Here is a 21,364-nt window from a genome sequence, read left to right on the forward strand (position 1 = left end):
GTTGGAAGAGAGTTCTGAATTCAGCATATTCACAGATGTTAGAACTTGTCACAAAGACACCCCGTATAAACTGAACGAGCCAATAACATCCCAGGCTTCTAATATTATGCCAAACACCTCCTCCAGCACATCAGCTCCCGGTCCAGTGGCTTGTCAGTTTTCATTGTGTGTCTCCCAAGTGACAACAAGAAAATAAGCTCACCTTCAGCCTCTTGAGCAGCCACTGCATGAGGCCCTGCTGCGCAGCTTCTGTGCACATCTCCGGTCGGAACTCTGCCATGTTCTCAACAATTGCTAAGAAGAAAGGCACAGAAAACATCCATTTTTTCCCCCCACCTGCATATCAGCTCAGACCTTTATCAACACAGCTTTGGCAGGTCCTTCCCTGCTCTTGTCAAAATAGCATATTTGCAAAATCATCTTTTTTGAGTGAGTCTTAAGCTCAGGTAAATAATACTGTTTCAGTTTTTACACTGCCAACACAGTCCACCTTCAGACAACATGACACCAGCTCCTGCTGGAAGATGCCTGAGATACCTTCCTTTTACTGAAGGAGCAACTCTCATTGCAGAGAACAATTTTAACAAGATTTTACTGCTGCTGCTATGCAGGAACACAAGTCCAAGCCCCTTGCTTCCAGTCCCTAACTCATTCTTCCAGTTCCCAGCAACAGCAAGGAACCAGAGAGATTCCAGTCCTGAATGACTGGAAGGTGTGGATGCTGGTGTGCTAACAACAGAAACACACTGCAAAATAGTTACTGTGCTGTGCAAAGGCTGGTGAACAGAGGGGTAAGGATGTACTTGTATGAATTACAAAAGTTTTATTATCTAAAAGTCAAATATATTGCTAAGACATATACAGCTCTCAACTGGGTAAGCAGAGCTCACATACAAGTACGTAGGAAATACAAGGTCAGCACAAGGCACAGAAATCCATCTGTGTATCAGCACAGCTTTGGGAAGAGGCATCCTACCAGCACACATGCAACAAACGTTAGCTGAAAAGATTACACTTTACAGCGATTTACAATTGTGCTTGAAAGAAATTCACCACAGGTTCTCCACCTCAGTGTTGGCAGCTCAAGGGCAAAGCATGTGAGAAAGAAAGAAAGGGGAGGGATAACCCACCCAGCCTTTGTACAAAACACAAAGAAGAGAGAGGCTGTGCAACAGCCACTTGCCAAGTGTGTTGTGGACACCATCAGCTTCCTCCTTCACACTTTCATCCAGGCGCTCTAAATTCTGCACCAACAAGGCCACGACCTGACCCTCCACCTGCATTGCCACGGTCACAGGCAAGATAAAAAACATGAGAGCAAAGTGAGAAAAGGAAGATGACAAAGGAAGGTCTAATAGACAATAAATAAATATCAGTAAGCCCTGCTGAAACATCCTGCCAGACATGATTCTGATCAGGTGACATTAACAATCCTGCTCTAAAATCTCAAAGGTAGCAAAAGGATTCACCAAGCAAATCTGACACCATGTTTGTCCTAATTAATTAAACAGGTTTTAGGTTTCAGATTAAATAGAAAAACATCTGGAGGGAAAACATGAACCCTGTCAGTCTTATTTCCTGCATCAGCCCTAATTGATTTATAATCCCACAGAATTCTTAAGGCACCACAAACCACCACACTCTGGCTGTCAGCTCCACGAGCAGTTCCACCTTCAGCAGCTTGCAGCTGGTCTGCCTGCACTTTGTTACATCCTCCACCTTACTGGCACAAAAAGCTGAAGGAACAATGCTCACACATGCAGATTCAAATGTGAAAGATGAAGGATCGCCAGCTGAAGCCTGACATTTAAATCCTGCTAAGATGAATGCACCAAGCTGACTTCAGTGAGTTAACGAAACCCTGACAGCAGAACAGGAGCAGAAACCCACACCTGCAGCTGGGGTTGCAGCCCCTCACCACAAGCAGTCTGCACTTACAGCTGCAATTGGACAGAGGCCAGATTGACTTTGGCTACCTTCCCATTGTGGATGTGAGCTTGGAAAAGTACGACAAAGTAACATTTGCAATTCAAAACACTTAACTGGTTTTGTCTTCAGTGAAAGCATGGAAAAAAAATACAAAGTACCCTAAAACACTAGATCTACTATTTTTATTTTTTTTTTAAGTAATCAAAAAAGTAGATATCTAAACACTTCTCCCAAGAGATGCCTGACCTGGTTCTTTCAGAGAGAACAATAAAACAACTAAAACTTGGCCATTACCCGTGGGTTGGCAACAAGGCACACAGAGGAAGAACTATGCTTGATTTACTCTCTCCCCATACATTTTACAGAAAACATCTTCTCTACCAGCTCCTCTCTGCCATTTCATTCACCCAGAAACCTTTCCACAAAGGCAGAATAATTAAGAACAGCCCAGAGCCAGCTGGAGGAACCCAGCTCCAGGCCAATGTCATTAACCTCTGGAGGTAGCAGTGACTGGACAAGAGGGACCGTAGGAGAAAACACTGTCACCAAACAAAACAATCAGAAGAAAACAATAATTTCCTGCCTTTCAATTTCAACCTAACAGTTACAGAACAAGACAGAGTCACAACTTTTAACAATTGCAGCAATTCACCAACAGCTGCCTGAAGGTAGAACAGACATGGGAATCTCAATCCTTGCTGGGCATTGCTTCTCTCAGCTTGGCATCCCCCTCCCACTGCCAAGGAGGCAACCAGCACAAACACCAAGCTGCAGGGAAGCCCACCAGCACAACACAAGGTGCTCAGATGCTCTCTGCCTGGCAAACTCTCTTAAGACCGAGCAATGCATCTTCTATTACGTGTAGGTCATCTTCTGGGGTCACTTAATCCCTACAGCACAAGGACCATTAAACCTCTGCCACCCTTAAAATGCATTAGTTCTGCTACATGAAAACTTTCAAGCTTTTACTTCTTGTTAAGAAGAAAAAAAAAAAAAAAAGCATAACCTCAATATAATGACGTGTTCCAGTTCAACTACAACTAGGCCTGAACATACACCTGAGCCAGGTAACTCCAGCACGGTGCTGGCATTGTGCATGGCATTGTGTATGCACAGCCATGGCAAGCGTGGCAGTTCAAAGGATTCACTGTTCAGTCATTAAAATAATGTGGAGTTTACTACTTACCAGAGCATCTATGAGGACTTCAGCTCCTTCTTCACTCTCATGGAGAGTATCTATATCAGTCAGCTCTTGGAGCAAGTCTACCACAGCTATGGAAACATGTGCTAGATGTTAAGGACAATCAACCCAGCAAACACATTCAATATTAAAAAAAAAAAAAAAACAACACATTGCTTTTAGGCCAGTGAGCTCATGATATGACACATAACAGTTAACTCATTAAATAGGCAGGGCACAGGAACACCAAAACACCAGAATCAGGGAATCTAACGACCAGAAGTGACAAAAATGAACGTAACTGCGTGCATACTGTGCCAGGACATTTTGCTGGACTTGATAGTACTAAATTTTTGATATTTTTAAGTAAAAAATGTCTATAGTTTGCACCATCTTGCACTGCTGAGATTGAACACAACCCAGAAGAAAGGCATTATAATAACCTGATTAGGGTACGATGCTCTCAACGCTACCCAGCTAACCCGATTCAGCAGACACCTAACAAGGCCACAGCACGAAGCAGAAGCACCAACCCCCTTCTGCCTGGCCCAATTAGGACAGCACACTCCTCTAACCACGTACCTCTCAGGAGCAGCAGAGCTTCTGCCAGCCCAATTTTTACTCATTAACACTGGACTGCATAACACATGGTTCCCCTGACTGCTACCCAGCTCTCTGGTACTAGGAGACGTATTCCACCTCATTAGAGCCACTTTCCTATTCTCTCAGACACTCCGATCAATCTTGCCCGATTCCCACTAGGGCAGAGCAGGGTACGCAGTTTTCCACATGTCCTATATAACAACTTTGTGATGAATCTCTTTAAAATTCATAGGCTAACAACCCAGCCTCCCAGTTCTCCTGTTTGTGCACTTGCTCAGGCATACATGCAGTGACAGGAAGAGTACTTTAAAACATCTTTTACAGCAAGGTTACAGCCGTGACTTACCAGGAAAGACTGTAAGAGAGCTGCCTGTCCCACTGCCGAGCTAGCCTGTGTTGGGCACTGCTGAAGATGCTTACCAGTACAATTACTGCTCTCATCATACTCCACAGCAATCCTCAGACAAGCCAAAGCTATCTGGACATTTTCATGGTAGGAAGATGCCGCTTCCAGTTGCAGCTGCCATCAGGAACCAAACAGAAGGGCGGCTGTGACTTCCTGGGCAGGCAGTCAGCTGCACTTACACAAAAACAGGCTCAAAAATGGCAGAGTATAAGTTTTGAAAGCAAGCTAAAGCACGTCTCAATAAGCAGGTTGAGTGAGAATAATCTGCCTTGCATTTATGCTGCAAGGAATCAACTTCTAAGCAACAAAAGCTGAAGAAACGGGCCATTAGGAACCTCATGAAGTTCATCAATCCCTTTTCCTCCTAAAATTGCTAACCACAGGGCAAACTCCTACCCCTCCATTAACTGACAGGCAACTTGCAAACCCATTTAAAAAATTCAATGGCAAAACTGACAAGTCCTCACCTGCAGCTGTGACTCTAGGACAGCTTTTCATGGCTGAGGGGACAAAAACTGTGCTCCTGTGCATCCCAGCTAAGAACCAGCCCAGCAATCCCAGCCACAATCACTGCCACGTGAACATGAAATTTAGGATATCGTGTTAATGCCATACACATGGTACACCAAAAGACTACATTGCTGGCAAGAAAAAAAAAGTAATTAAACTATGGTGGCCATGAAACTGGTTATGCATGGTAGGCATTTCCTACTGTACAGAGTAAATTGTTAACAACCATTTTAATTGGAAGTAATTCTCATTACAGATGGCAGATAAGGAAAGCAGTGGTGGGTGCTGTTTGTCAGGGACCAGTACTCTACCAGGTCAAGGTTAAGCCAGACTCAAAACAAAACAACCAAACACAGAAAAAGATTTAAAAACTCAAATGTGCTTTCTAATGGAAACAGTGTTCTCCAATGGATATGCAAAAAAAATATCGATGTTCTGTTTTTACATTCTGATCACTGCACCCACTTAGAAGGAATGAATTATGACTTCTTTACTATGTAGTACTACAAGGAAAAGTGCTAGAAAAAAAAAGAACCAACATCTCTACCTCAGACCACAACATTTTCTTCTTAACGGTCCTTTTAAAATTGTGTATTTCAAAACACCTCAGAAAGACTGATGAGTACTGTCTACTTCTTTACAGATAAAGAAAAGTCAAGAATTAATGACTTTCCCAAGGCCATGAACAACAAAAAGAAAAAACACAAACCTCCTGTGGTCCCAAGTCAAAGTCCAGTGCCCTTCCCACTCAGCTTCAGTGCTCCTTCCATTCACCAACGTTTGTCAACAGAAGACCTCTTAAATCATGTCACAACATTTCAGTTTAATCTACCGTAGAGCATTTTACAAGCAATGCAGATTGAGCCCTATTTAAAAGGCTGCACAATGGTAGGCAAAGCACAGTTCTATTTATCAGCTGAAGGCTAAGCATGAAGGCACAAGGATATTCGGAAAACAACAGTTTTTATACCGGACTACTAAAACTTCAGCAGTATAGAGAGAAAATTCTGAGACATTCTCAGAGGACACACAGGGGTCAGGTTCAGTGACACAAGCAATAACTGCTCGTGGAACTGTCACTGATATTTATACCATCAGAGGAGCTACCCACAAATTCCAGCTTTGAGAACATCACACCAAAGCTAGGGGCACATGAAAGACTTTTCACATGTATAAATTAGGGCGTTGCACTGTAGTGAGATAGTCCATGGCAAAGAGCTGAAAGCATGAGCTCAGCCCTCTATAAAAACGGGTAAATCAGTCTCATTTTTAATAGGGATTGTTCCAGACAAAGGCTGCACACAGTTCAAGGTTATATGCTGTTAAGCCCATGCTTCAGTTTTTGCTGTGTTGTTTTGCTGCGTTGCCTCAGCCACACCATTTGTCTGTTTGTACTCGAGCACAGCCACCCAAACTTAGATGAAAGGTTCATAAAACAAGAAAGGAGAACAAAAACACTGTAAAAAAAATCAGAATCAATATTACTTGAACAAAGAAGGCCTTGTTGGAAAAATAAAAAAGAAGGCATAAATTCAGTGCAGTGGAAAAGAAGAGAAAAAACACATAGCAGCAGCCTGTGAAAGCAGGCTATAAGAGATTACAGAGAAGTGCAGAAAGCCTCTCACAGGAGAGCTGCTTTAACCACTGGAGGATATCTGTGTTGTCGTGTCCAAGCAGCCCGAGGAGAGACTGCACAGCATTCAGTTCCACCAGCAGGTGGTACAGGTCCGGCATTGTCGCAATCACATGCATCTCCTGAATGATGTCATTTAAATCCAGTTCGGATTCCATGAACCTGAGGCAAGACAAGAAAAGCACATCGTTTGTGCTCTACAGACACAGCCCTTCTCAAAAAGAGAGCAACAGCCTCTCATAAGATCCCACATAAGCCTCAGTCAGCCCAAAGCTACACCTCTGAAAACAAAGCGACTTCTTTAGATACCTAGAAGGGAAATCATGAAACCTCGTTTCCTTTCTGTGCTCCCAAAATAAAAACAACATGAACTAGAATTTTAATTTCACAGTCTTTTGTACAAACAGCAAGAATTTAATAAATCAGAACATTTCCCTTGGTTGCAAATTACTTTTTTCACGTCAGAGTTGGAAGTGACTTTTTTTTCCCCACCCATCTACGGGTCTCCATCAGAAGTCTCAATAACGTCATTTTTAATTAACAAACTTAGCTTCAAATGCAGTTTCTGGGAACTAAATGGCAATGATTTGTTACATAAGTCTCATGTAAACGAACACAATTACGTATCAAGAAGTCAATTTAGGGCTGGAAGAAAAGCCAAGGCCACAGTGATGGTGCAGGGGGGCCAAGCACAATCTTACTTCTCCGGATTGTCAGGAAACTTGATCCGCAGCTCCTGGTTTTTGTAAGATCTCTTCTCAAAGGTGAGAATCATCTTTTTCACCGAGCTTTCATCCAGAGGTTCCTCCTAACCACATTGGAAAGGGCAGAAAACAGAGCTTAGCAAGGTAACCTTCAAGGGGTACACACAGCAGCTAGGTGAGACCATGCTGAGATGAAGCATCAGTGAGAAAAACAGCAATGGCCCTATCTGGCACCATCAGCCCTAGTGAAGCTTTCTGCTTCTGACAGAACATAGTAAATTTACATTAGCAGCTTAAGCCCATGGGCAATTTCTTTCCAGAAGTTCATTGTGCCATGTCTTTCTGCAGATCTACATTTAACTGCCCTGAGTTTATGTTCTTTTTGTATTTTTCTCACTTGGATAAGCCTTCACTTCTATTTTAAAGTCTTTTTCAAAAGAAAAAAAAAAAAAAAAATCAATATTTTACTCTACTACTTCCCTTTCATTTTGGAAAGTCTTCTAAAGCATTTCTCAATTGGCAGTGTTACATCAGTAGAACATCTTCAGCTCCCTACCTGATACCTACAAATACAATCCTGTTATTTTCCTTGTTTCCAGATTTTAAGGCACTTCTTTTATCACAATCACTACTACAGAAAAGTCCTCAAAACAAAACAAACCAGGCCTCTGCAGCCCTTACGCCATGCTTTATATCCTGCTCGTGGTTCAATCAAGACTCGCTCCTGGTATTAAGGATTCCGTACGGAATGACTTGAGGCAGCAATCTTAAACCAGATAAAGAATTTCAATTTCAAACTCCATTACAATAACAACAGCAGTCCGTGGGAAGATAGTTAAAGTCCTCCATTATTACTGGATTTTCTACTGTCTCAAGTCCAACCTGCCACAGCACTTCAGGGTTATGCCAGCACCCCATTCTGATAATCAATACTGCAACACCCAAACCACATTCTTCCTCCAATGGCACAATTTCAATCCACAACGGCACTATCACAGGTGCTGACATTGCTTCCCTTTATTTCATTTGACTCTGCTTTCTCTGATACTTATTACTGTAATGTCTCCATTAGAATCTGCTTTTTATGCATGCCATATTACAGTGCCCTACAGATTAGCTTGCCTCCATCACATTTACTGATACAAAGAGCCTTTTGATGGTGCTTGGATTAACTGTGTTCCAAGATAATAAGAAAGAGATGGGAGTTCTAAAGGAACACTGGACTCCCAGCCCTTCCAACGGCTGGGTGGGAGAGCTGCACCTGACAAAGACTCACACAGTGCAGGAATCCACACGACTCGAGCTGCTCAGCGGGGCTCCTGCCTGCAACCATTCATCCTGGAGCTCAAACACTACAGAAATCCAGCATTATCTTCCTCAGCTACCAACTACCAGCAGCTAACTGCTATGGCAATAGCTCAACACAAGGGAGATTTTCAGAGATGAACGCTAGCAGCACCACTCGCAAAGGAGGGTGATATTATACAAACCTCCAAGATTCTGCAGTGGTATATTTATTTCAAATTAAAAAAATAAAATCAAACAGGACACAGACATCAGGAAGGGAATATCTTTTCGATTCAGACCAATCCACGTGTCACGCTTATAGTGATCTCTTCCCCGGCCCTTGGCAGAAAGGCCAGTGCTGCATTGGATTTCTGTCTCCAAGGCTTGAAGTCATTTGCCCCTGACAGCTGCTACCCCCCTCCGCTGACCCAAGACCTTTCTTGTATAAGAGAATGTTTATTTGCAGCTGCTGCACAGTTAGAAACAGAAGGAGATGGGGAGCAGCTGCATGCTTGGGAGTACTGACGAGAATAACAGAGTTAGAAAACTATACAGAATCCAGAAAATATTTTCTAAAAATACAATTTAAGAAGTAATTTGCATCTCCTCGCCTAAAACAGACTGAAATCTTTGCTCTCTCTCCTCACACTCCCCCTCCTTTAAGAAGATATCCTTATGTTGGAAGAATAACCCCACCTTAGGCTGCACATGGCACGTGACCAGCCAGTTCATCGTCTACACGGCACAAAACAGACATCTCAGACAAGCAGTTTGGTTTTTGCTCGTTTCCCACAGAACACCCATGATTTACCTCCTCGTCCTCCTCTTCTCCATCCCTTTCAATTATCTGAAGAAGTTTCTTCTTCTCGTCATCGGTCTCTTCCTGCACAGCAGACTCCTCTTCCCTGTGACGCCCGTGCTCCCGTGTGCTCACTTGTTTCCGACGTGCTTTGATTTCTTCCTCCTCTTCATCGCGGGGCCGCTTCGTCCCTCGGTTGGGCTACAGTCAGAGAAACAACGTGAGTGAGTACAGCCCTCCCGTGACCCTCACAAACCACAGCACCAACACTACCAGGAGTGCTGAGGAAATTCGGACGAGTCGTTTAAAGCACTTCCTTACACAACGCCAAACTCTGAAAACCAGAAAGGAAATGAATTTAGTTAAGGGGAAGATCATACGATGAGATGGATGGCTCTGCCAACAGCTGTGTCAACACCCTGCCTTGTTTGATCTATGAATGCGATTCGTGGGAAAATATCTCCATAGGGAACAGACTGGTACTTACAGATGAGAAGTGCCAACAGGCACCGCTCCGTGGCTGGGCAGCCTGAAGGCTCCAGAATCAGCTGGGACAGCAGAGAGCCTCTGAGGGACAGCAGAGTGATATGCTGAAGCTTACAGGAGCGAAGTACAACTTTTTCACCCACCTAGTACGTGAGCTCATGGTGAATGCTTGCACGCAGCTTGATTCCCCTTGATTTTCCCCATCCCTTTGTCTGAAGCTGGCGAGTGCTGCGTGGAGATCAAAGCCCAATTTGTGGAATGCAGGACAGGAGCACTGTTGCTGCAACTCTGCAGGGCTCTGGCACCGGATTAAGCAGTGGTTTACTTGGAACAACCTATCATTTTATTCTACAATTTCCATTTAATTGGCAAAATTAAACGTAATTTGCCAAGGACAAGAAAACATCCATTAACCCTAATCCCATGTTTTAATTTAGACTAGAGGGGATGAAAGTATTTGCAAGAGAAGGAAAAACTCTCTCCAAAAACGATAAGGATATTACATTTAGTCTTGCTCACACTTTTTGAAGGACAACCAAGTACTTTATGCTCTGTAGCTACAGGAAAACAGAATTTAATTCATTATTATTTAACGGCAGTATGTGCATTAAGAACATTGAAAGCAGAACGCAAACACATTCACGCTTTCTGTCAGCCACTCAAGTTGCCTGGAAGATGGTTTCTTATTTAATCTGGCCTAACATTTGTCCAACCTATTTCCTAAGGTGCCATCAGGCAGAAATACCAACCCCTCTACTGTGGGTCTCTGACACACTGCAGTCACAGCACACTCACGTGAGTGCAAGGCCAGCCTTTAAACGAGCTGGAATCAAATCAGAGAGGAATCCAAAGGCTCACAAAGAGGAGGAGTGCTGGCAGCCACAGAAGAAAGCCCTAAAACATTCACCTTCCATGTTCCTCAGTTAAAGTTCCAGAAAATCATTCCTCGTTCTCATTTCTAAACGTTAAAAAGGGAAAATCCAATGAGACCGGAGCAGTAATGAGGGACCAAGGGAGCTGTGCTTTGTCAGATGCAAAGTAATGTACCACGGGCAGGGACTACATCAACAGAACAAAACCTAAATTAAAACTCCATCATGAAACCAACCCCATTTCCTCTGAGTACACAATCCACAGCAGCAGCATTTACATCCTGTTTCAATCTCAATTATTTTTATCCTTTTTTGTATTTATGCATTGTTGGGGGGGGGAATCTTCTATAATACATAACAGAAGTCATTATGATAAATTATGGAAGTGCCCAGCATGCAATTATTAATGCTGCCAACACACTGGCAATAGACAGTAATTGAATTCCCAGGCAAGTGTTATTAAGCAGGCATTAAGGTTTTTCCTTTTGTTATTGATGTTATGCTAAACCTTACTGAGAACATTGCAATTTCTCCACCCGGTGCTATTACCACTAAGAAATCAAGGCAGAAGTGAAGCACCTGCGTTCCTGCCCAATACACCAGAGATGCACAGCCACGAGCAGCTGATTTAAGGCAAGCATTAAACTTCTGCTCATTGATTTTCAGCTTTGTTTTGCACTGCTACTTCCTAAAGGACTGTTAGCAACCAACAAGAACGAAGCAGCGCAGCGCTGTGCTCAGACCGCAGCGTTTTGCTAAGCAGCACTGAGCTTAAACACATTTGTTTAAATCATTGCTGAGCTGCACGCACCCAACTTTCAGCTTTCTGGCACAAAAGGGAAAGTTAATTGTTTAATAAATAAAATAGTGGATTTTTTTTGTTGTTTTTTTTTTTTACTCGGTTGTGCTGAGGTGCGTTTGGCACGAAGCTGGAGTGCAGTGGAAAGCGCACAAGAAAACAATTTTTAAATTGCTTTATTAGTTAAGCTTAATTTTGTTCCTACTGAATGCAGTGCGTTCACAGTAATTTATTCAGAAGGCGCTTCCATTTAAATCCAACACTGAGATCAGCACACACACACACACACACACACACGAATACAAAAGGTTTTTAATAAGAAAGCTGATGTTTATCAAAAGCAGTGAAACAACAGCTGCTGAGTGGTACAGAAGAATTCTCCTCCTGTGTCTGTGCTGCACCACCACACCCGGGGCTCCCCCAGCCCACGCAGCACAAACACGCACTCCCTTTGTGTGCTGCAGAGGTGAAGAGGGTGATGCCCCAAACCTCAGAGTGAGGATCTGCCTCGCCATCCTTGGAGCTGTGGCTGCATGGAGGTAAAATATCTCCTTCTCTAGAGCTCACCTTCAGCATCAGGGAGCTTTGGAGAAGCCTTGCCAAAGGAGTTTCATATTACCAAGGCATCTACTTCGTGAGTAACCTTGTTATTGTGAAGCTCTGAAGGTATTAGTTCACAAAATCTGAAATAAATCTTCGTCAGTGACACAGCTGCTGTGTGGCCACGTCAGCCAACTGCAACGCACACAGTGAAGCACTGCAGAGAGCAGCTGTTGGGTTGGGGCTCCAAAAGCACACCTCACACCTCCACAGCCACCTTCTGGATTTTGCTTCCAACCAGGCTGCTGCCAATCTCACTCGGCACCGAAGCACAGCAGCTCTCGGTGACCCATTACAGACTGAGAGAACTGGAACCAGGACAACGTGGTAGCCTCAGGAATCCCAAGAACTCCAAATGAAAGACAGGAAGAACAGAGCTGCGTGGGCAGTTTACTAATTTAAGAGAACGGATCCCTTTCCTCTCTACCTTTCCACACCGTGAGGCACACAAGCCCTCGAGGCAGGGTGCTACTATGAGAAGGAAAAGACACGAAGACAAAACATGAAGTTTCACCTCCTTGTTCTGAATTACAGCTACTGTGAAAATATGGCACAAACAAAAATATATGCAATGACCAAAAGCTGCACGTTTGTTTGGAGAGTACAAAGACTACCCCATCCCTGGTCCTGCAGGTGCTTATTTGTTCTTAACTAACGCAAAAAGAGATGAGGAGAGATATGGCAGCCACTACAAGCTGCAAAAGGACTCTAATGGAAAGCATCAGAGGAATAAACACCTCTGTGCTGTGCCACATACATGGCCACTGCACACCTCCCTCACTGCCTCCTCTCAGTCTCTATAGGAGCAAACGTTCATCGGCAACCCTCAAAACTGAAAACTTGCCCCCTACAATACAAAGTATAAGCTGTATCCAGAAGCAGCAGCTGCTAAAACTACCAGCCCTGCAGCTGCCCACCAGGATACCTTTGAAAGCTCAACACAGGAGTGACGTGTCCCAGCTCAGCTCTCAGCTGCAGCCACCTCTGTGAAGACAGAGCCTGATGTGCCACACAGCCCCAGCACAGCTGGCAGCCCCAGCAGCAGGGCAGGGAGGCACGCAGGTTTCTTTGGCTGACTTTTTCATACTTCCCAGTTTGGTGGCCAAAGATACAGGTGGAAAATAGAGCAAAAGGTCTGCACGCAGCTGCAGAAACCGCACCAAAGGAACTCCCAGCATGGGGTCACAGGCAGGAAGCCATCATGCTCTGACAGGGAGGCACAGTGAGAGCAGCCAGCCCAGCTCTGTTGCCTCCGCCATCAGACACATCCATTATGTCACCAATCCTCAGCAAACTGCCTGGGGAAGCAGCTGAAATCACTGTGCCCCTCCAACACGCTGAGATCCATCCCACCACAGGCAGTGTTCCACCAGTTCTAACAGCAGGACAAAGCGCACCCCACTACTGCTTCCCCTTTTGTTATTCCATTTCACAAATATTTCATTAAAAAATTAGCAGTGCGTAATCATCACTCAGTGCTGAAATCTGCATTTAACGAGAATTGAAATAATCTCCCTTATTCCCTCCCACGCCGATTGAAAGAGATGCCTGAAAATAACCAGAGCTGGCTTTGTCCCTGTAATTACCCGCTGTAATCAGAAACCAGACACGGAGGATCTGGGCACAGTCTTTCTGGGCAGAACAGCAGCAATATTTAATCATCAGTTTAGACCATCTGCAACTGTTTTGCAGCAACACATAAAGTTTATGGATTTCTGAGCTCTGTGTAAGCTGCCAGGTGCTGGGTCTGTTTATTTATCCTTTTTTTTTTTCTTTTTTTTTTTTTTTTTCCTGCAGGAGGTTCCTTTTCTCATTCTGACAGACACTGAGTGCCCAGCTGGCAGCACAGAGCCTGAAATCTTCCATGCCAAATCTGGCACTGAGGGAGAACATCTTGATTAAGCAAGGGCACGGATTAAGTGTTTAGAGGAGAAAATTTTGAAACAATACAAAATTGAGCTTTTTTGCTGAGGGAAGCTGAGAAGACCAACTCATTTGCAACAGAAGATTAAAATCAGACAGCAGCCATCACCCAGCCCTCCCTTGACAGCCACTGCTGCCCTGCAGCAAGCTCTCCCAAAGCAGCATGCTGCTCCATGCGAGGAGAGCATCAGACCTCACACTGGTTAATCTTCATGCAGGCAGAACCAGAGCAGGGCAGGAGCTGCTTCACAAGCCATCCATCAGCCTTGTCTTGGTAGCAGCAGCTCTGTCACTGACCCGACTCTGTCCCATCACACAGCAGCATGGACACAGGCACAGCACAGCTCTGGTAGCTCTGAATTTTATGAGAACGTATGCAGGGCAGCCCTGCTGTGCTGCCTGTGGGACAGCAGCTGCAGGCAAAACCCATCACTCCCCACTTCCATTCCAATGTTTCAGCCACAGATACCCCATAGAAGGGGACTGCGTCTCCCCAGAAACAGACCTTTTGCACTGCTTCCTGCTCCCCATCCCTCTCACCTCTGTTCACCTTTCCACCTAATTCCAGAGATCTGAATCCAGGGACACATGAAGTTCAGCTCTTACTCTAATGCACCACCTCATCTCCTGACAGAAAAACATTTGTGTCCTGGGAAGAGACCTGAAGAACACAAAGCCAGGACAACGCCTTCAGGAACAATGTCAGTTGAAATCTAAGGAATAACCTTAGCAGCAAGAGAAGCTGCTGCTGCAACACCTGGCATCCACAAAGCAGATTTCCACCTCCAGCTTCCACAGCACCCACACCATGCTGCCATGAGCAGCGATCCAAGGGCAGGAAAGGAGCCCAACACAGCTGTAGGGAAACCAAAGAGATCAAAACACAAGCATGCACTTTGCTTCACAGGAGAATGGAACTCAGAGGACTTCAATATTTTCAAAGCAAGAGAAAACCAAGAAAAATCCAAACTAGAACTTCATTAAAAATTTATAATGAACAGAAGTTCAATGCAGGTTTACCTTTATGGGAACACAAGAAGTGATCATTCTAACTCAGTACTTAAAAAGCACGGGAAAAAAAGCAGGGAGAACCCAAATGTGAACAGAGCTCAGAAGAGCAGGGCAGCACGGCCAGCACTGTGTGCACACAGCAGGAGAGACAGAGCGCAGACAGAGGGCAGCCACGGCAAACCCCAAACTTTAAGGGAGAAAGAAAACATCGCCCTGGAGCTGCCACAAGTGGAAATCTGGCGGAGTTCTTAGATAAAGACATTAAGATATCATGGAGAAAGAAAAGAGAAGGAAAAGTTTCTCAGACCTAAACGTAGTTTAACCTTTCTCCTCCCAAAATACCACGCTCCGAAGTTACAGCAGCAACACGGCTTTCCCGCAGCCGAGCAAAGCAGCGCAGCGCCGCGCACACCGCGAGGCCTTCAGGGAGCCCAGCCAGCCGGGGAGCGGCCGCACCGCCACGCAGCTCCACCCCGCCCGGTCCCAGCCCCGAGGCAGCCGGAGCGGCAGCCGCAGCTCAGTGTCAGCGGGGTCGGGGCCTCCCCGGTGCCATCCCGCCCCGCCCGCCGCACCTGGTAGCTCAACAGCTCCCCGACATCCATAGCGCCGACCGGGCCCCGCCGCCGCCAAACTGTCGCCAACCACCGAGGGAGCGCGACACCGTGCCGTAAAGCGAGCGGCGCAGGCGCACCGCGAGGGCGCCACTCTGCCGGAAAGCGAGGCGGGACGAGCGCTGCCGGAAAGCGAGTCGCAAAGCGCCGCTTCGTCGCAAAGCGCTGCCCCTACACCTGCGGGATCCGAGTCCCGCTGGCGATGTGACTGATAGAGGGGACTGGGGCGGCTCAGCTCGGCACAAACCTCACGGAATGTTTTTCAACTGTGCCTGAGCGCCTTTGAGCCAAAATCGTTATTCGTGGCCCAACGGCGGCTGCGGCGTTACCTCAGCGGGAGGGCGCGGGGAGGAATTAAAGACATCCATAACGTGTGAGGGGGGCCCAGCGCCCCGCCGACAGCGAGAAGCACTGGAGCTGCCGGCCTGCGAAATTACAGCGACAAATCTGTGCTTTGGGGTGGAGATAAATAGCAGATAATTCTTGGCTCTGTTGGCTTCCCTTCGCCGAGCGCTGGGAAAATGGCTGAGGGCTCTGAGGGGCTCTGGGGGGCTCTGGGGGTCTTGGGGGGGCTCTGAGGAGCAGCAGCAGAGGCCCCAGAGGCTGGCAGTGAGCACAGCGCAGGGCCGTGCAATGCAGCTGCCATTGGAACAGCCTTCAGCTGCTGCCGGCTCCTCCTGGATGTGCTCCCGCCTCAGCTCCGACGCAGCCTTATTGCAGCCCAGGAAACCCAATTCTCACCGAGCTGCTGCAGGGCAGGATTCAATAACACAGTGTTTTCATCCAGTAAGGGCAGCGGGAGCACAGGGACAAAATATTGAATTAAAAAGCAAAACCAGAAGCAAAAAAAAAATACAACAACAACAAAAAAATCACCCAACCAACTCTGATAAACAAAAGAACAGACAGGAACAGAAGCCCTTGGCACAGGGCATGGAGCAGGTCCAGCACCCAGAGCTGCAGGAGGGCTGTGCTGCACCCCTCACCCAGGGATCACGGCCCCGTGGCCCCATGGCACTGCGGAGAGAATCCCTTTCTTCGTTTGATTCCTGGTTTGGTTTTCAATCCAGATGCCTCCAGATCTAATTCCGAATAAATAATTGTACTGAGTAACCCAGGTCCCCCGGTGATTAACTAAACACACGGAGGCTTGCTGAAATTGAATTAGTGGTGTGCGCTCAGCCGTTATTGCCCTCCCCACATCATGCATATTAATGAGGGGTTATTAAGAAATGTAAATGATGCCTCAGGGGGTTGGGAGTGCAGGGGGGTTCAGGGCAGCGTGGGTTGATATGACAAACCATTAGGAAAACAGCCTGATTGAAGCCACTTTTTAATTATGTCAGATCTTGCTCTTTCTTGGGTGCAGCGGCGTTTCCGGATGTTTTCGTTTTTATTAAAATGAGAAAAAGAGAACAAGTCATAACTGGAATGTTAAATTAGCATTTGCAAAGCAGAAAATCCGCTGGCGCCGAGCAGCTCTGGGGTGAGGTGGGGGCTCTGTGGGGTGGGGGGTGTAGGGTTCTGACCCTCTGGGCCGAGCCCAGCCTGCCCTGTGCCGGTTTGTGACCACTGGCCGGGGCAGAGTGAGTGTGCCAAAGCTCATGCATTTTAACAGGCTCTCTGAAGCACTCCCCACACCGTGGAATAAAAGCTGACAGGTGCAGCTGAGTTAATCAGAGTGGATAATGGAGGGAAAGAAAGAAATCTCACACCAAATTGCTGCAGGAATCGTGAGCCTGAGCTCAAAGGTATCCAATTAAATGGGGATGAAGCTTTAAGGCAAAGCCTGCCCTTCCCCTAGCCTGCCATGATGCACAGGAGGGACACGGGCCTGGGGTTTTGCGGAGGCCCAGCCCCACGCGGGGAGGGCATGGGGGTCTCAGCCTCTCAGCCCCATCCCAACGCTTTTCCCTGCAGCCACGGTCAGGTCAAGGCGTGTGGTGTCCAAATGCCACAGGCCTGCAGCCAGTCCTGTACCAATCCCACCCCTCCAGTGCTGGAGGAAGGTTGTGCCAGCGAGCAGCTCAAAAATGCCTGCTTAACGCAGCCATGCTGTGGCTGATGCCATCCGCCAGCATCACTGCCACTTTATCACGGATAAATCAGGCGGCCCTGGATGGCAACTGCACGCAGGAGTTTGTTAGTATTCAGGTCTCTCCACGCTGATGGCTTCATAACTCCAGACTTGCCTCTTAATTGCACCCATAAGTGTTGAAATTACTGAAGGGTAAAATGCAGATGGGCTGTAACCTTTCTGCAGCTCAGCACTGCGCGGGACTCAGCACTGGCAGGGAGGTGTGGATGGATTTTTCCTCTTTCCTAAAGGCTGGTGGAGTTGGGAACCATCCAGTGCCAAGGAGAGGAAGAGCCCTGCGTGGGGCACAGGCAGCTCTGCCACGGGGCTCCCTGGAGCTGGACAGCATATGGTGGAGCAGAGCAAAGCCATGGAATCATGCTGGCTGTGCAGGGCCGGGCAGCATGGGTGTGCAGGAGAGGTGCTGGGAGTGCCACGGCCAAGCAGCGCTGTGCTCCCACCACAGCCCCCACAGCACTGCTCACAGCCCTGGCACAGCTGGAGCTGCAGTGCTGTAGTGGCACCTTATTTATGGCTCTGCTTCCCCGAGTTAAACTCCACCAAGTGTGACAATCAAAATTAAGGATTTCTCCAGAACGTCAGCCTAGGGGAAATAGCTGGTGAGGACGGTGGAGATTTCCCAGCGGTGACTTTTAAATTAAAGGGGAAAAAAATTCTTTAATTTGGCAGCATGCTTGGGATGCAGCTCACTGGGCGCGTTATTATCCGGCTCAGCAAACCCTCCCGGAATGCACTCATACCAAACCACCCTCCACTCATGTCCATGTCCCCACATCCCTCACAGCCTACTGCTGCAGTGACAGACTTCTGCCCCACATCGGGCACCGCTGACCCCGCAGGGACCATCATGCTGCTGCTGTGGCTCCAGCATGGCACAAGGGGCCGGGCCAGGAACGCGGTGCAGCCGGCCCCGGAACAACGCGTCTGCCTCCCCCGATCCTTCCAGATGAGGCAATGAAATTATTTTTCTACTTGAGTAGTTTTCAATTTAGATTAAGAAAAATCTGTGCTCCGTTAGTGGCGTTGCAGTAAATCACGAGCAAGAGGCACGGCACGGCTGACAGCCCGATCGCTTATCGGCTGCAAACCTTTCTCACATTGACAGGCCCAGGGGTGTGACATTGAGCCAGGGTGGGGGCAGCAGTGCCTGGGGTATGGGGGTCCCATGGTGCCCGCATAGTTTGGCAGGGCCACCCCTCTATATCGCATTGCAGAGAACTGGAACAGCTCAAAGCATGCGAGGTGCAGCCCTGAGCCCTTAGCGCAGCATTCCGGAGGTCTCATCTCCAGACCTCAGGGATGTCTCCGTCTGCACCATCATCCCACATGCCCCGCTGCACAGAGCTGAGCAGCTCAGCCACGACTGCACTCACCCACATGCAGCGCCCAGTGCAGCATTGGCTGTCCCCATTGGCGGCTGTGCCGCTGCTGAGCTGGGGGCAATCCCCAGCACAGCTCCCATCCTCACGCACGACTCCATGCCGCTGGCATTCTGCAGGGAGCACCTGGCCCAGCACCATCAGAAGGAGCATTTGACAGCAAACAAACCATTTTTTTCCCTCTGGCTCTTTCAGCTCGTTTATCGCCTGCACAGGGCAAGCAGAGCTGTCATTGCCTGAACCTCACTCATCCGTTTAACCTTGGGGGAAGAAACACATTTGTGGCGGATAGCATGCATCAGATGGTGGCACGGGAAGCGCCTGTAGCTGCTGCGGCTGATGGATGGGCTACACGGGCCTCAGCTGACCTGTGCTTGTATGTTATCTGCATTGCTGCAGGAGGCTTTTCATCACGCCGACAGCTCCGCCATCACCTGCCTGGCAGAGCTCCTCGCTGGGCAGCAGCCACGCAGCTGCGGTGCCACCACAGCACCAGACAGGATTCGGTGAGCTGCAGTGTGAGAAGGCTGTTCCATATGCCCAGCTAGGATGGCATCACCACCTGCACTTCCATCTCCTCTGTATGGGCCGTGGGGAGCAGCCAGCCGTGCCCATGTCGTGGGGAGAAGCCAGCCCTGGGCCGCAGAGCATCAGGAGACGCAGTGTCTGTGCAGGGCTGCCTCTGATTCCAGGCACAGCGCCCATCCATCCCTGGGCACAAACGCCACCCATTCCTGGGCACAGACACCCATCGTTCCCTGTGCTGGGAAGTCCCTGCGGCTATGCCTTGCCAACACACGTGGTGTTGGGTAGAACCCAGCACACAGCTCAGCACCGGGGCCGCAGCACCTCGGAGCAGCAGCAGGCACAGCTCCCATCCCCGGAGGCACTGGAGCAAAGGCTGGGAATAAACGACTCTGTTTATGAAGCCCATAATGGAGCCAGCAAAATCAGTCACCAGGCACAGTGGCGGCACTGCGTTAACGGGACGTTATTTATGGCACTTCCCTGACGGTGCGGGAGCTCAGTGCATCCCACTGCCAGGCATTGCCCCCAGTGCCCTACACCGCATGGCACAGGAGGGGGCAGGAGTTGGGGCAGGCAGTGGAGCTGTGGTTCTGAAACCGGGAATGATACAGGGATGGCACACAGGGAGCAAGCTGCACCCACAATGCTGAAGCTGTAAGGCCATGGCAATGCAGAGCTGGGGGTTTGGGGGCCCATCACCACCAGCAGTGCCAGCAGAGGGAGAAGCCAGGCTGTCACACGTGTCCTTTGGGTGACATTTTGCCAATGAGGGGTCTTGTGACAGTGATGGAGAGGGTATTGAGCCGGGCAGCGCCGTGCCCAGTGACGGATGAGCGCTGCCAAGCGCCGACACAGAAGCCATTTGGTGTGGGGAGATGATAGATGCTAACACTAATTTTAAACACAGGCCGCCGAATTCCTCCAGACAGGCACGGCATTCAGGATTTAGGGCACAGCTGCTGGGTTCAGATAAGGTGTGAAATCAGCTCGGCGTGTGGGGTGTTACCCAATAACGAGCACCTCGTGATGGATGGGGGCATCTTCCTACTGCAACCTCACATCATCATGTCTCCTGGCATCAATTCTTCCTGCTGGGGGATGTGATCCCCCTCCAGCCCCAGCTCCTGCATGCAGGTACCCACAGCCTGGGCACTGTGCAGGACTCATGGCTCTGCCCCATGGGGTGACAAAGTGCCTGCTGCCACCACCTGCACTTCCGTGTCCCCTCCCTGTGATGCAGCCTGGGGACAGCCCCATGCCAGGGGGTTCTGAGCCACGTGGGCAGCACCAGGACACAGCTAGTCCCAAATAGTTATGGAAAAGTGATGCTCGAAATGGCAATCGCTGTGCTTGTCTGTAGCATTTAATCTTTCTTCTGACCTTATAAAAAAAATCTATTTGTGTTGTGATTTTAAACTCAGTCCTTAAATCACCCACTACAGGCTTCACACTGTATTAATTTCTCCTCAAGCAAATGAGTTTGGTATTTTCTCTTTTCCAGTAGCATCAGCACCAGAGAGCACAGCAGATGCACGGTGTTTCTGCCCCTCTGCTCAAAACTGAGTATGACACATGCACCTCCTTCTGAGAGCTGGAAAGGGAAAAGCAGCACCAGGAGAGCCATCCCCTCCATCCCGTCCCATTCCATCCCCCTTAATTCCATCCCATCCCACTCCATCCCATCCCACTTGATTTCATCCCATCCCACCCCACCCCACCCCACCCCATCCCATCCCATCCCACCCCACCCCATCCCATCCCATCCCATCCTATCCCATGCCATGCCATGCCATGCCATGCCATGCCATGCCATCCCATCCCATCCTATCCCATGCCATGCCATCCCATCCCATGCCATCCCATCCCATCCCATCCCATCCCATCCCATCCCATCCCATCCCATCCCATCCCACTCCATCCCACCCCATCCCATCCCATCCCATCCCATCCCATCCCATCCCATCCCATCCCACACCCTCTTCTCTGCTGCCAGGAGAAGCAGGAGC

At 48.2% G+C, this 21,364-nt stretch overlaps 1 protein-coding gene across 4 annotated transcripts in view; it reads right to left on the reverse strand.

The window, feature by feature from the left end:
- Positions 1-15,472, reverse strand: part of CTNNBL1 (catenin beta like 1) — a 39,121-nt gene extending 23,649 nt beyond the window's left edge. The window contains exons 1-7 of one of the 4 annotated variants that reach the window (XM_085241285.1): positions 15,315-15,472; positions 9,064-9,252; positions 6,963-7,069; positions 6,282-6,423; positions 3,116-3,211; positions 1,184-1,277; positions 203-294 (exon numbers count right to left, since the gene is read on the reverse strand). In XM_085241285.1, the coding sequence (XP_085097411.1) occupies positions 203-294; positions 1,184-1,277; positions 3,116-3,211; positions 6,282-6,423; positions 6,963-7,069; positions 9,064-9,252; positions 15,315-15,344 (750 nt within the window). In that variant the 5' untranslated portion in view covers positions 15,345-15,472. Of the gene's footprint in view, positions 1-202; positions 295-1,183; positions 1,278-3,115; positions 3,212-6,281; positions 6,424-6,962; positions 7,070-9,063; positions 9,253-9,324; positions 9,465-15,049; positions 15,256-15,314 lie in introns of those variants that run through there. The other 3 variants (XM_085241287.1, XM_085241284.1, XM_085241286.1) reach the window with 3 other exon arrangements.
- Positions 15,473-21,364: the final 5,892 nt, after the last annotated feature.

This window comes from Meleagris gallopavo, chromosome 22 (assembly GCF_905368555.1).
Source record: "Meleagris gallopavo chromosome 22, MGAL_WU_HG_1.1, whole genome shotgun sequence".
Lineage (NCBI taxonomy): Eukaryota > Metazoa > Chordata > Aves > Galliformes > Phasianidae > Meleagris > Meleagris gallopavo.